The 17292-nt window shown below is 36.1% G+C and overlaps 1 protein-coding gene across 3 annotated transcripts in view; it reads right to left on the bottom strand.

Annotated features, from left to right (window-relative positions):
- The window catches only part of LOC149786535 (mitogen-activated protein kinase kinase kinase 15-like), a 192614-nt gene that overhangs the window by 66350 nt on the left and 108972 nt on the right, over nt 1–17292 (bottom strand). For 2 of the 3 annotated variants that reach the window (XM_089977042.1, XM_089977040.1), the window contains one exon: nt 4098–4115. The exons of the other annotated variant lie outside the window; for it this stretch is intronic. In XM_089977042.1, coding sequence (XP_089833168.1) covers nt 4098–4115 — 18 coding nt within the window. The remainder of the gene's footprint in view (nt 1–4097; nt 4116–17292) is intronic. 3 annotated transcript variants of the gene reach the window in all.

The raw sequence follows: 17292 nt of genomic DNA on the forward strand, positions 1-17292 counted from the left end.
GGTTTAAAAGTTGTAGCTATTAATGAATAGATATCACTCAGTTTTGTTTCCCTTTGCATTGACCTTGACCAAAACCTAATATGTGACAATGTATAATCATGATGTATAACTGGTTAAAGTTTCATTCTAATATCTTCAGCATCTCTAAAGCTATGTAACAGACATGGATACAAGTCACAAAATTACACTTTCCCTTGCCATGATAAAGGTAAATTATTTGTATTTTTGTATTGCCATAGCCTTGACCTTAAGACAGGTGGTATGCTATGGTATGCAACAAACCAACACATATGTAATATATAATTGGTTAAGTTTACTTAAAATATATTAGGTGGATCCAATGCTACACTCTAGACAATGAAACAAGTCGGATAATTTTATTTTCCCTTGCCATGACCTTGACCATATGACCTTGACATTAATGCTGGGGAGATTACTATGGTATGCAATACACTCTCTATATATGATACATAATTGGCTAAAATTTCATTATAATGTCTTCTTGAATCACATTTTCTCTTGCTGTGACATTGACCTTGATGAAAGGGGCTTGGCTATAGTACATACTACATCTTCTAGTCATGATGTATACTTCTGTAAAATTTGCTAAATATCTTCCCAACTATTATAGAGTTATGGTCCAAACAAACAAATGATAAAAAAATGACACAGACAATGCCTTCACATAATATACCCTTCTTAAATATGCATATGAAAGTGTGTGTGTGTGTGATTTGGATTTTTAATGTAGCTTTAACAATTTTCCAGTCACATTGCAAAGATGTCTGCAGTGTGTCAGTTTATAGTGATGTCCAGCACTGGGGCATCATGCCACAGACAATTAGCATGATGTCCCACCCAGTCACATTATCCTGACACCAGGCCAACCAGTCCCAACACTAACCTCTTAAATGCTGAGCACCAAGCAAGGCAGCTGTTAGTACCATAGCCGGAGTTCAAATCTGTGACCTCCAATATCTGAGGTATATGAAAGTAGCAAATTTATATTTTGGCATATTATGCTCTTTCATTACCCCTGACAAGACATAAAGCATGCATCAATTGTTACCATCTATACTTGCTTATAAGTTGAGTCAAGCTACAAACAGCATGATGCATCTTCAGATCAGAGTCTATCTTGTTTGTTCTATTGACTGCTCCTGACAAACTGCACAGACCCAGATCTGCCAGCACATGATGCGATGGCAGATCTGGGTCTGTGTTGTTTGCAGCTGGAATCATCTTGTAAGTGAGAATGTATGGTATGTTATAAAAACACATCTCCAACATTTCACCATTAAATCCACACGCAACAAACCATTCATGCAAGGCTGCACATCATAGAATAGTACAGTTACGGTGTCACTATCCTGATGACATTTTTCTTCAACTGTCATAAACTAGATTTCACCCTAGTAAAATGAATATACAAACATGGTTTTGCTTTGGGATGGTATATAGGGATATTCAGGTTTCTCTTGGGAAAATGGGACAAGCTGAATAAAGATAATATGTAATGACTTTGGCCAAAGGAGTTGGTGACTTTCAATTAAATTGACAATTTTAAATGATAGTGGCCATATTTGATGGCAGATCAGCAGCTGCTGTATAGATTTTGAAGGCCCTCCATGAAATGATGCTTTCTGCCAAAACTGACCAAATTCAGTCAAGCAGTCTGGGAAAAAGTAGTTTTAAAAGTTTTCTTTTTTTAGTAATGGAGACTTAATGGCAGAACAGCATCAGTTGTGAAAATGTGAAGCCCTCTATGCCAGGTTGCTTGCTGTCAAATTTGGTTGAATTCTGACATGCAGTATTTGAGAAGACATCACTTGAACATTCTTCTATTATTTAGATGACTCACTTCCTGTCAGAATAACTTTTACAGTTTTAGTGTGTGTTCATGTTTGTGTGTGTATGTGTATGTGTCTGTGTGACTTGGATTTTTAACATAGCTTTAATAATTTTTCATTCATATTGGTACAATGTCTGCTGTGTGGCAGTTTACAGTCATGTCTAACACAGAGGCATCATGCCACAGACATGTAGCATCATGTTCAACCCAGCCACATTATTCTGACACCAGGCCAACCAATCATAACACCAACCTCATAATGCTGAGTGCCTAGCAAGGCAGCTGTTAGTACTGTTTTTATAAGCCTTTGGTACGACTTGGCTGGAGTTCAAACCTGCAACCTCCAGCATCCAAAACAGATGCTCTAACAACCAGGCCACTGGAGAAGTCACAGTTTTTAGTAATGGTGACCATAGTTGCTGGTGGATAAGCATCATTTGCATAAATTGGAATTCCCTTCAAGCCAGGATGTTATGAGATTTTGTCAAAATTCATCTAGTATTTTTTAAATAGAAATTTATATTTGCAATTGTTGATGGTGCACGATATGACACATGATACACAAATGCTTGCGGTGTTACTATAATCTCACTTGGCCTTCAATCAGGAGAGATGAAATTGGTTCAAACACAGGTCCTAGTTGAAGAAACAGAAAAAATCTGACATATTTTGCTCGGGATGTGTTTAATATCAACATTAAAACACAAATTAAATCATCAAAGTTCATGTCTGTACAGATGCTCATTTTCTGCACAAACACAACAATCAATTTAAGGTTCAATGGGGGTCTAAACTGAGTCAAGCTTAGCTACAATAAAATGACAATCTAAACACTTGTAACCTACGGTCATTCCAATTTAAATACATTGAAAGTGTTGCACCTGGTTTGAGCTATCAGGTGAACATGTTATGAACCTATTTCCACCTTCATAGGGCCTTCCATTAGATTTAAAATCTGAGGGTGAGTTGCCAAAGTAAGCAGTGGGTTTAGTGGACCTTCCCCAAATGGGACACAGGTTTTGTTTGTTTTAATGTAGCCTGGCATATGGGGAAAGCAGCCTGGCTACTGGCTGATAAGGAAAGACTTGCCTTTGTTGACAAAGATACTAGGAATCTGTCAAATTAAAAGGGACACAGGTGGTGTTTAGTGGGAAAATGACACCCAGGATCAGGGGCCCAGAGTGGCTGAGTGTTCTAAAGCGCTCTCTGTTACCGATCACTGCCATCTCACCTCTGTCTGCGTGGGTTCGAGTCTAGGACTCAGCCAATGTGGGTATGTGAGAAAGCTTGCCAGTAGCTTCTCGTGGGTCAGTGGTTCTTCCCGGGTTCTTCCTCCACCATTAATACTGGCAGCCATGCATAGCCTATCGTGTGCTGAAAAATGGCGTTAAACCCCATAACAACAACAACAACAACGCCCACGATAATCATGGTGCAACACTCTTGAAACCATTCCTGAATGTACAGATGGACAAAAGGAAGATCTCAAGAAAAACAGATCAAATGGAAAATGCTGTCTTGATCTACTGGTCATGAAGTTGGGCTTAATAAACCAGTTATGATGTACACATTTACTATGGGTGAAATCAGCTGACTGACACCTCCACCTCTGAACATATCAAAATAATGAATTCCTATTTTTCCATTCTAAAGCTGGAAACAATTTAATAAATTAAGAGTACAATGTTAGAGTGACATGCACAAAGAAGACATGAGTGACATGCACTTAGGAATGAATACAAGTCTATTTTTACACAAAAAGGAGGTCACAAAGTTAAAGAGAGATTGCCTTTATAGTATTTAGCATATTACCAAACAGCTTAGAGCTTTTACAGTTTCCATTACAAAAGATATACTGTATAGCCAACTGTAAACAAGTTTCCACTGCATGAAAAAAGCTATAATTTAGCCAACTACATTACAGTTTCCACTGCATGCAAAAAGCTATAAATTTAGTCAATTACAAAAACAGTTTCCATTACATGCCATGAGTTATACTGTAGCCAATTTCACAAACAGTTTAACTTGGGTGCAGTCAGGATTTATGTCATTGGTTACTACTGGTGTTGCTAAACCTATTAAGAACAGAAGTGGCAACCACAAGCAGCATCATCAGACTGGCATACAGCCTGTCATGACAGATTAAACATGCCCATTCTGACATGCAATGGTGCAAGCACAGTCACAAGTACAAAAAGTTCCTTTTATTAAAGGGAATAAGCAAATATTACAATTTTTTACATACCCTCTGCTAAGCAAACGCCTGCAAATATCAAATCAAGGGCATTAATCAAAACAATTTCTGAAAATCTATTTCTCTCAATTGACATTAAAAGTTTGGCACAGTATTTTTTTGTTAAAAATGAATAGTTCAGTTTATCTTAGCAATGGCACAGAGACTTTATGCTTTTTATGCAATTTGTAACCTCTTATTTAGTACTCACATGACAGAACATACATATCCACTTTAAATTTCTTTTCTTCCCCCCACCTTGAATGTAGGTAAGACATGAGACTTATCAACATCTTACTAATCAAGTAAAATGATAAATATCAAATAATAATAAAATTAATAATAATAATAATAATAATAATAATAATAAAAATAAAAACAGAAGCAGCAGCAATAATAATAATGATAGTAATAATAATAATAATAATAAAAATTATGCTACCTTGATCCATGCTTACAAAAACATTGTAGACAGAGAGTTTATAATCTCATTAGGCATTACATTATTTTTCTCATGTTAATTACTATTCCTGTCTGCTTTATGTATAAAGTCCATACAATATTATATACAGCTGGTGACACCATCATAGTGATTACAATTTCATTACTCCGTAAGAAATTGCTTTTATAAATTTGTCACATTGAATGAACTATTAAGTACTGAACCATGAAAGATCTGATAAATGGTTCCCATTAATCCTGTTACACTATAACAAGGAATGGCTATATAAACCTTGTTTAAACAGACCTTATTCATCAGTATTATTAGTTTACTTAAATATATCTTATAAATTCATTTATTTCTGATATCATTTTTAATTTATTAAAAAAGATATTGTTAAAGTTAGTGCTTTGTAGCAACCAAAAGATCCACACAAATTTTGAAGAAACAAAATAATATATATATATATATATATATATATATATATATATATATATATATATATATATATATATATATATATATATATATATATATATATATTCACAGACCATGCAGATTTGATATAACACTCTTTAAACAGAAACTTGCATTCATGCTGACAATTTTGTTCCCTTTCCCCAGGAATCTGGATAAATGATGTTCTACCTTGAAATGATATCACATTTCCAAGACAAGACTGTACTGTGGGGTAAAGCAAACATGGAGACATGAGACATAAGCATGCGTGGTGAGACTGGTACACAAAGATTGATGTTGAACAAAAAGAAGATTTTGATGTGTATTGTCCATACTGGATACTGTGTGTATCCTTGTATAAGTGTTGTCCCTAGACTCATTGAAAAGAGTGATGTACCCTACTTTTCCAAGATGGCCCCCTGCCCTTACTGAGGCATTCACAGTACACCTTAGGATACAGAAGTGGCCCAAATCTGTGACTGTAGGATAAGAGTAACATTTCAGTCAAATAAAGCTAGTTCAAACTTTTTGCAGTGTTATTAACTGAAAACATAGAGCATTGAAATCTGAATGTAATAATGAAACAACACACTGATATACTTTATGATAAAACTTTGCAATACATGATTAATCATTTTATGACAGGAAGAAGTCAAACACCCACCACATCATGATGAAATGTCATAAACTGCAGAATCTTCATAGAATGGTTCTTCAGACACATTCAAATGATGGATCTTATCTTTGTCAACTGTGGTAACCAGTCTGTATTTAGTGGAAGACAACTGTGGCAATCTTATTTATTTATATCTTATTTATCAAAGCTTAAGAAAATCACTGAACTGTGTAGGGTCAAAGGTGCTCAAAATGCTCTGCAAGTATGCTCTGCACTCCTTGGGGCATACCTAACTTAAATCTCCATGGTTTTATAACATGGCATATAGAAACACTCAACATGTGCATTTTTGTCATAAACGTGGCATCATTTATCTTCACTGCTCACCTACAGGCAAATTAACTCTTAAATGCACAAGTGAGGTGCATACAAAAAGACATCTACTCAAGGAATAAATGTCCTAAGAAAAGAATTTACAGTGCCTAAAATGATCCAAGACAACCATTAACTTGCTTTGTCTAATGGTCTGGGGAAGAAATATAGAAAGTGCACCCAGTGACAAACACCTTAATCCCAGGTTTGCCATTTAAACATGACACTTAATAGTAGGACATTGTTCCTTCTAACATTTACTAAAAACAAACAGTGCAGACAGTGACGCTGTTCATAGAAGATCACTCATAATATAAAGAATACTGTACGTAGAAAATTATACTAATTATTCAGACAAAAAAAGACCTGACCATACTTTTACATATACAGTGTCAAAAAGACCTGTGCACCTCACTCTAGCATTTCAGACATGGTTAATATGTGTTGTGGCAGACAATATAGCAACTATGACACAAAGAAACTTTCATTCAACTGTCATCCCCTCATATTCACCTTGACCTGAGAAATGCAAATTCTAAAATTCTCAGATCTATCAAATCCACAGGCACAGACTGCTTGAGTTATGGACAGATGGATGTACAGACAGAAGGATAATGCCATGACATGCTGTATATGGTTATTTTTAACAATGGAGAAGGTTTTTTTAAAATCAATGTTGTGACCTCAGAAAGATTGCAAATCTAGTCTTGTCAAAACTTATCACCTTGCATAGTATAACCTTCAATAATTCTTTGTCATTTAAAATTACCATAATGAAAATATGCAGTGCTGAAATGGTTCACAAGTACTGTCAAGTATACAATGTGATTAAAGAAAACTCAACATAGACAAAAATGGTCATTTAAGCCACTCCACTGGATTTAAAAAACGAACATGACTATCTAGTTTTGAGATTGCAATAACTTTGTCACACCATAGGTGAGGAAATCCCTAGGTCCAGTCATCTGCCTTTCCTTAAAAATGAAGGTCTCCTTCCTCCCCATGCCTCTCAGGTGACCCCAATGGGCAAGGGGAGGTTCAAAATGGCATTGCTTTTTGGACAGAGGCTGTGTGGCTTTAACACATTAACCCTTGGCGATGAGTTAACATGGCAGTATAGCCTACTGCCGAGCTCTGCTGCGTCATGGTCATGCATGATACACTAAAGTGGTGGTATTATAGAAAGGTAGACAGATGTAGCTCTCCAATAATACCAAATAATCTGGAATTTCTAGTTGCACTGAAAAATACAGAGAGAAAATCTCATTAGTTGGACCCGATTTTTTTTTTACCCAAAATTTGCTCGTGGTCGGAATCCAATTTTGTGTCTGGAAATTAGACTTTTGCAAAAAGTAGGATAAGATGGGCATTTGGAATAAAGAGTGGCCTCGATGAAAAATAATGGGTTCATTTAGCAACAAAAATTTATCTTAAAAAAATTATTTAAAAACCCTCCAACTTTTACCCTTTATCTCAGGCGTGAGTCAAATAGCCTATGAAAAATGATGTTTCTAACACAACTAGGCAGTATTTTATTGGAAGATTGCCTGGAAGTTGGCGTTTTTGGATGTATTCAGAAGTAGCTTTCAAAATGTGTTTCCTACTAAAATTTCAGGCAAAAATAAAAAAAAACCTCCAGGGGTTAATGTGTTAAATAACATGGCTGATGATCGGGGGAAGGGGCAGGCTGATCATGCTTCCTGGTCAGTTTCAACTTACCAACAGTTGATATGTAAGACCTGTGTTGTTGGACCCTCAGGTCCTGGGAAGGAACAGATTGGACTTCACCTCTGAAGGAGGACTCTGCCTCCAGAGGAGCAGTCCAAAGGAGGTTCCTGAGTTTTAGTCAGATCATGGAAGAGTCCAGAGCTACATCCCTGAGGAGGTTGCAGCAACTCTACTTGACACTGATAGGGCATGGAAAGGTAAACACTGACCTAGACTTAAGCTCTATAGCCACCAGTGTCTTAAATGAAAAGCAGGTCTAGCTCCCCAATTATTGCCCACTTGTCATGCTACAGCATTCAAGGTGGAAGTTTTAAGGGGCCAGGCAACTGTCTGCAAGTTGTAACAAGCAGAAGACCAATGGTTTCATCATAGAGGTAAGGAACTGCCACTTCCTTATCTGCCTGGCCAGTTCTTGACCCATGGTAAACCTTAGAGGAAGTTTCATTACCACAGCTTAGTGGGGGAGAAATAATAGGTCTGGTTGGAATGTAGCCTAGTCGCTCCAGTTTGTGAGTGTGTGTGTGTGATTTGGATTTTAAACGTAGCTTTAAGAATTTTTCGGTCATAACACTACGATATCTGCAGTGTGGCAGTTTATAGTGATGTCCAGCACTGGGGTATCATGCCGCAGACATGTAGCATGATGTCCCACCCAGTCACATTATCCTGACACTAGGCTGACCAGTCCTGACACTAACCTCTTAAACCATTTTTATAAGTGTTTGGGATGACTCGGCTGCAGATCAAGCCCACGACCTACCGCATCCAAGGCGGACACTCTAAGCACTAGGCTACCTGAACAGTCCTCCATTTTGTAAGCCTTGGAACACAGATCCTGGGGCAGAAGACCTGATTTAAAGCCATGCAAACTGACACAGATTTCTTTCTATTATGCCTGAGTTGATTGGTGGGAGTGGACAATGGACAGTAAAAGAGGTGGTGCCACCTCCATTTGCTCAGTGTCAAATTCTTGGGAGTCCACCAGGACTGACAGAATGTTCTTGTTTTGATCCCACTGTGGGGAGGCAGGATTTTGTGACCCCATGTCTCTTTGTGGAAGGGATGTATCTTTTTCGTGTGACAGAAACCAAGGGGTAAAGAAGGCCTCATCACAAGACCCTGCATGTAGCAAGAGGGGATTGTATCAAAGGGCAGACTCAACTGGAGGACAAGAATGCCTCTCCTTTTTCCTGGCATGCTTAGTGGAAGATGGCCTGCATTTCTCCTTTCTCTTTGAATCCATGTTGTCAAGGGATGATGTCAGGCTTCGTCTGACAACATTCCTCCCTGCCTTGATGCCAGGGCTCTAAAGTCTCTAGCAGTATGAAAGGGAAGGATATTACTTGCAAGAAAAGGCTGACTGCAGAACCCATAGGAATTAATAGGAATTAAATTCACAGGAATTATGGGAAGAGGGAGAATGCCAATCTAATACTCTTTTCTTGTTGAATATATGTTTATCAACTCCCAATCCCCAACAGGGTTTACCCTAGCTGGCAAGGGTGGTGTGGTGTTTACACCCTAAGTTGGATCAACTGCAAATATAAATCCAGATCTGCCATCCCATAATGTGCTGGCACAGCTGGGTCAAGGCAGTATGTATGGAATAATCAGTAAAACTAATGACAAAGACTATGCCCTGATGGAGCATTAAGTGAAGGCAGATCAGGGTCTATGCTGTTTGCAGCTAGATCAGTCTTACAACTGAGCATACATGGTAAATCTACAGTAAAATGTGTAAAGGAAGGATACTTGTTCTTCTATCCTTTAAACAGCATCTGAAGAGTTAAGTTTTCTTAAAAAGTGGTTTACGATTTGCATTCTTTAAAAGTAGGTTTCTTTTACATGAAGGTTTCCTAGTAGTTTCAGGTTTGTAACCAATTTATTTCTTCATCATGCATTACATGTATCCAGTACTCCCTTACTATAATGCTCTATCCTGTGGGTGAGGTCCCCTTAAGGACCAATCAGGTTGAGGAAATATATATATATATATATATATATATATATATATATATATATATATATATATATATATATATATATATATATATATATATATATATATTCTGCATAAATGTTTTCTTTCTTCAACAAATATAATGGATATAAATTGTGTCTGGGATACAAATCAGAGCAAGAATAAGTTTTCAAGATATAAGAAACATCAAACATTTTTTTTAAAAATCCCTCCCACCCTGAAAATTAAATGGTTGGTCCCTTATGCATTATACATTTTATAACACTACTATCACATAATGAATCTGTGAACATACAATGCAATTAATAAGGATTACTTTATGCTGAGGTGCTCTACAGGGAAGGAGTAATATACTCAGTTTATATTTCTCATATGAATCCATAATAGCCCCCCCCCCCCGCAAATAAAAAAAATATGTGATTCCTACTGCACTGTTTTCAAAATTAAGGTAGATAAATAGTTTTTGTTGTTGTTGGATTAAACATTATGTATTAAAGTGATTAGTATATATAATGTACTATGCACTTCAAGTACTGGGCTAAACCAGCTCAATTAGGTGCACAAATAAATTTTGGATTTTTTTTTTTTTTTTTTAAAGCATTATAAAATTTATAATGCTTAGTATATATAGTGTAATAAGTACTTCAAGTACTGGGCTAAACCAGCTTAATTAGATGCACCAATCAATTTCAGGATCTTTTTTATGTTTTTTAAAAATTATTTATCTTAACCTGGGGGGAAAGTGCTAGGCTCAGCAACAAAAAACATGAAAACAGTCAGCCAACCAGAAACACTTTTTTGTGCCTAATATAATTATTATTTTTCAAAACATGCTAATATGTGGCCCATTTCGGTGATAACTATACTTGTAAATTTGTAAAACAAAGTACATTAAACAAAATAAACTCTGTTCTGTAGATACTATATTTGCAAAGCAATATTCATACAGTTTATATTCAATTCCCCTATTTCTGCAACTTGGTAACTCATTTTTAATTTTGAATCAACATTAATAAATTTTCAAGTCAAGCAAAGATCTCAATAATGGCAGACATGCTATAACACAGTCATTACAAAATATAATAAAGTCTAGTCTCATAAATCTTATGTCATTTGTGCTCATTCAAAATAGTAAATAAATAATACTGTAGAGGTCAGTGAAAATTCCTGTGCTTTTTGTTATAAACTGCCTGACCCAAAACCCGCTCCCCACCCTACTGCAGTTGATAGTGACTCTGGTGTCTTACACTAATAACCATATATACTTGCTTATAAGCCAAGTCAAACTGCAAACAACAATGGTCATGATCTGTTGTTGCATAATGCATCTGCAGATCACTGTCTATGTTGTTTGTTCTACTGATTATTCCTAAGAAACTGCAGATCCAGATTTGCCAACACATTAAGTGATGAAAGATCTGGGTCTATAAAGTTTGCTATTAGACTCAACTAATTAGTGAGTGTATATGGTACATTATGCATCATCTAATGTATTTTTCATGCAATTGAATTTTTTATAAAATGGTGTTCCAGATGACCTTTATTACTGGAATTTTGTGCTTAGGAGATTAGCTGACAAAGACATGGCTGGATAGTTGGATGAACTCACAGAAAGACAAACAGTGTATCACAATATTCCCAATCCTAAAGCCTGGGAAAGATGTATCATCATCCCACTCAATATAGCATCTGATTAAGCAACTGCTTTCTTATCAAGGTTTATCTTGGCAACAATTATCCCAGTCATGGTTCATTTTTGCAAAAGCCATACATTCATGGTTTATTATGAAAACAATCATCCCATTCTTGGTTAATTATGACAACAGCCATTCCATTCATGGTTAATTATGGCAACATCTATCCCATCCATGGTTAATTATGGCAAGAGGCATTCCATTCATGCTTAATTATGGCAACATCCATCCCACTGATGGTTAATTATGGCAAGAGGCATTTGATGCATGGCATTTTATTAAAGAAATAGTGATATAATTCATTGCATCTAGATGCAACAATCATCCCATGCATGGCATCCTTTTTATGGCAACTGCCATCCAATTCATGGCATCTTATTAAGGCAACTGCCATCCAATTCATGGTATTTGATTAAGGCAACAGCCATCTAATTCATGGAATCTTATTAAGGCAACAACCATCTAATTTATGATATCTTATCAAGGCAAAAGCCATCCAATTTACTGTATCTTATTAGGGCAACAGCCATCCAATTCACTTTGTTTTATTAGGGCAACAGCCATCCAATTCACTTTGTTTTATTAGGGCAACAGCCATCCAATTCACTGTATATTGTGGCAAAAGCCATCCACTTCACTGTATCTTATTAGGGCAACAGCCATCCAATTCACTGTATATTGTGGCAAAAGCCATCCACTTCACTGTATCTTATTAGGGCAACAGCCATCCAATTCACTGTATATTGGGCAAAAGCCATCCAATTCACTGTATCTTATTAGGGCAACATCCATCCAATTCACTTTATCTTATTAGGGCAACATCCATCCAATTCACTGTATATTGGGCAAAAGCCATCCAATTCACTGTATCTTATTAGGGCAACATCCATCCAATTCACTTTATCTTATTAGGGCAACATCCATCCAATTCACTGTATCTTATATGGGCAACCGCCATCCAATTTACTGTATCTAATTAAGGCAACAGCCATCCAATTCAATGTATCTTATTAAGGCAAGAGCCATCTGAATCAATGTATCTTATTAAGGCAACAGTCACTGAAATTAATGTATCTTCTTAAGGCAATAGTCATCCAATTTACTGTATCTTATTAAGGTAACAGCCATCCAATTCAATGTATCTTATTAAGGCAAGAGCCATCTAAATCAATGTATCTTATTAAGGCAACAGTCATCCAATTCACTGCATCTTATTAGGGCAACATTATCTTCTTAAGACAACAGTCATCAAAATTAATGTATCTTCTTAAGGCAACAGTCATCCAATTTATTGTATCTTATTAAGGCAACAACCATCCAATTTACTGTATCTTATTAAGGCAAAAGTCATCCAATTCACTGTATCTTCTTAAGACAACAGTCATCCAATTTATTGTATCATATTAAGACAACCCATACAATTCACTGTATCTTATTACATCAAAAGCCATCCAATTCACCGTATCTTATTAAGGCAACAATCATTATAATCACTGTATCTTATTATAGCAACAGCCATCCATTTCATTGTATCCTACTAAGGCAACATCTATCCATTTCATTGTATCCTACTGAGGCAACATCTATCCATTTCACTGTATCCTACTGAGGCAACATCTATCCATTTCACTGTATCCTACTGAGGCAACAGCTATCCATTTCATTGTATCCTATTAAGGCAACATCTATCCAATTCATTGTATCTGGTTAGGGTAACAGCTATCCATGTATTTTATTACAGAAACAACCATCTATTTCAAAGTATCTTATTAAGACATCAACCATCCAATTCATAGTATCCCACTAAGTTAACCCATCCAATTCATTGTATCTTATTAAGGCAACAGCCATCCAATTCATTCTATCTTATTAAGGCAACATCCATCTCTAGGATTTGGCCAATGTGGGTATGCGAGAAAGCTTGCCAGTAGCTTCTCGTGGGTTGGTGGTTCTTCCCGGGATTTTCCTGGGTTCTTCTTCCACCATTAATACTGGCTGCCATGCATAGCCTATCGTGTGCTGAAAAATGGTGTTAAACCCCACAACAATAAAAAAAGAACATCCATCCCACTGACAGTATCTTATTAAGACAACCCATACAATTCATGATATCCTATTGTTGTAACAGCCATCCATTTCATTGTATCTTATTAAGGCAACAGCCATCCCATTTATAGTATCTTATAAAGCTACAGGCATTAAATTGATAGTATTTTACTTTAAGACCATAGCTATCCACTTCTTTCATGGTACCTTATTAAGGCCAAAGCCATTCAATTTATGGTGTCTTTTCAAGACCATAGCATCCCATTCATGGAATCTTATTAAGGTAGCATGTCAGAAAAATGGAAATCAGATGAATGAGACTAGACAGTATTTAAATATGCAAATAAAGAGGTGATGGTGAATGCACATTATTGAAAGACAATATAGCAAGCAGGTTGGCTAGAACATGGAATTAGTGTCAATGTTCGACAATTCCAACAGTGTAGAAACCATAGCAAGCAGGTTGGCCAGTCTAGGAGTACACGGAATTAGGGTCAACATTCTACAATTCCATCAGTGTGGACAAAAATGTTAGGCTAAATGCATCACACTACATAAATACAATAAGTTGCGTGGCCACCAAAATAAATGTATCAAATTACTGGAATAAAATATCACAATACAATTAGTCTGCAACATTGCTAGATGTGACTATTTTTGCCATCAAGTACTTACATGGGATGATTCATTTTACTGTCAGATTGGGCACGCTTCCGGAAGGACTTTGGCCTAGAATAGGTATATTCTATATAGTCTACATACCGTATACACCTGCTTATAAGTTAGGTCCAACTGCAAACTGTTAAGACTCAGCTCTGCCATTATATAATCTACTGGACACATATCCACTGGTCAGCAGATATGTGTCAAAGCAGTTTATAAGTTAGGTCCAACTGCAAACTGTTAAGACTCAGCTCTACCATTATATAATCCACTCGTCAGCAGATATGTGTCAATGCAGTCTGTAAGGAGCAATCAGAAGAACAAACACAGACAGACCCTGAACTGCCATTACATTAGGCGACGGCAGATTTGGGTCTAAGTTCCTTGCAGTCGGACCTGACTTAAAAGAGAATACCTACAATATGGCAAAAGCATATTGCTGAGTGCTACTTTGTTCATTTTTTTATACAGATGGTGAGTGCCAAAATTAAACAGTGCTTTAAATAAAAAGATCTTTATTTACCAAAAAGATATCATTCTAGGGTTGTGTCTTGATATAAAAGCAATTTGCACCAATTATTATCTCAATGCTTCCATCTCTGAAACTATTAGATACTGATGCTACAGAAAGATAACACTAAAAGCAAATGACATGTTTAAGGAATATGTTTAAATTTGGTGACTGGAAAGATTTGGACATCAGGAGTTTCATCAGTCCCAGGGAATCAACTGTAAAATGACTATGCATCTATGTTGGACTTAAGAGGTCTTCTGCAATATGCAAATTATCATGATATTTACCATCTATTATAAATACTGGATTACCATTTGAACAATATCCAAGGTTTTTCCAGGGTCCACTTAAAAAAAGAACTTTTCTTACAATCAAGTCCTATTATTATTTTTAAGGTCTGATGATAGCAATAATTTTTGTGTTGGTGCACAGAAACTATGCTTTGCTTTAATTCTCAGCAAGTGCGTTGACACATAAAAAGCAACACAAGAGTATATTCTGTGCAATTTGATGTTATTAAAAATGTGTTATATATCTGGTAGTGAATCAATTTGCATGGCAATTGCACAGCAACGATACACAAGTATAAGGAGAATATAGTCAGTGACATTAGGGTTACATCTTTGATGAAATACATAGATGGCTATACTGAACCCAAGATGACATTTATACCTTTGTCCGTCTGCTGTATAAATTGATAACCACCAACATTTTCTAATGACAGATTTACTAGATTTCACGGACATAACCCTTTATAAGATGACACTGTCACATACTGATTTGTACAGTCTCATGGACATAACCCTTTATAAGATGACACTGTCACATACTGATTTGTACCATCTCATGGACATAACCCTTTATAAGATGACATGTAACTGTCACATACTGATTTGTACCATCTCATGGACATAACCCTTTATAAGATGACACTGTCACATACTGATTTGTACTGTCTCATGGACATAACCTTTTATAAGATGACATATAACTGTCACATACTGATTTGTATAGTCTCATGGACATAACCCTTTATAAGATGACATATAATAATGGTCACATACTGATGTGAACAATCTCATGGACAGAACAGTCACAAAGTCACAGTCACATACTGATTTACACAATCTCATGGACAAAACCCATTATAAGGTTATAGTAATTGTATCATACTGATTTTAACTGTCTCATGAACAGAACCATTTATACAGTAACACATGGTCACCGTCACATACTGATTTACACGATCTCATGGACATAACCCATTACAGTGAAACCTGTCTTGAGAGACCAATGCTATGAGAGACCACCTGTTTTGAGAGACCAGATTTTCCATGCACAGATTCATTGATTATTTAGTGTTATGACCTGTTATGAGAGACCACCTGTCTTGAGAGACCAGTATTTGTTGGCAGAAGGGGTGGTCTTTCAAGACAGGTTCTACTGTATAAGGTTATAGCATTGTATCATACTGATTTTTACTGTCTCATGAACAGAACACTTTATACAGTAACACATGGTCACCGTCACATACTGATTTACACGATCTCATGGACATAACCCTTTATAAGGTTATGTTAATTGTGACATACTGATTTTTACTGTCTCATGAACAGGACCCTTTATACAGTGACACATGGTCACTGTCACATATCTTGTGGATATAACCTTTTATAAGGTTATATATAGTAATTATCACATACTGTCACTTACTGACAGAACTCTATACACAGTGACACATGGTCACTGTCAATGATTTACACAGTCTCATGGACACTACCATTTATAAAGTGACATATATAATTGTGACACACTGATTTGTAATGTCTCATGGACAGAACCCTTGACATATAGTCACTGGCACATACATATTTTTTTATACTGTCTCATTGATTAGGCCATTTATGAGGTGATGAAGTCATTATCACATACAGACTTATACTGTCTTATGGACAGAAGAAATGTATAAAGGGACATAATCTCATTTAACTGACCGCTATGCATATGGCAGCTGAGCAGAACATAGCCTTAAAAAATTAACCAACTACCTGATGTCAAATTAAAAAAACATCCATAGCCACTGGCCAATACTATCACTAGAAAAGGAATTATGCATAATGTTACCACAGGCACAATGTTAAGCCTCATGAATATTCTAGTCCAGTCCAGTCCAGTCCAGTCCAGTCTAGTCTAGTCTAGCCTGTCGTGTCAATTAGTAGCATTGTGCAACATATACCAGTTCAAACATCACCATCTTTCAATCAATTTTTGTGAAATTTTCAGCATATACCTAGAATTCATACTAGTACATATTGGTTTATTTGTTAAATGATTTTGTATGTAATATGCTAACATCTAGGCATGGTTATATCAGCTCTGATGATAGGATTAACTGACCAATCTTGATATGGTCCATGAGTTTCATTTTTTACTGACATAGAATAAATCCACCCCCATCTTATAAATTTGTTAAAAATATTTTTCACAAAGAGCACTAAAAACATACTAATCTCTTTATGATCCCTTTAGAAACAAAAGTAGCATTAATGAAAAAACGTAATATCATACTGATGTCATTTACCAATATGGATCAAGTAACATATTTTCATGGTCTGATTATCCCACAGTAATGAAGACAAAGTAAGCACACATCATTAGATTACTAAAATATAAAAATGGCACAAGGATGAGC

The sequence above is a fragment of the Sinohyriopsis cumingii genome, chromosome 12, assembly GCF_028554795.1.
Source record: "Sinohyriopsis cumingii isolate HCF-2022 chromosome 12, ASM2855479v2, whole genome shotgun sequence".
NCBI lineage: Eukaryota > Metazoa > Mollusca > Bivalvia > Unionida > Unionidae > Sinohyriopsis > Sinohyriopsis cumingii.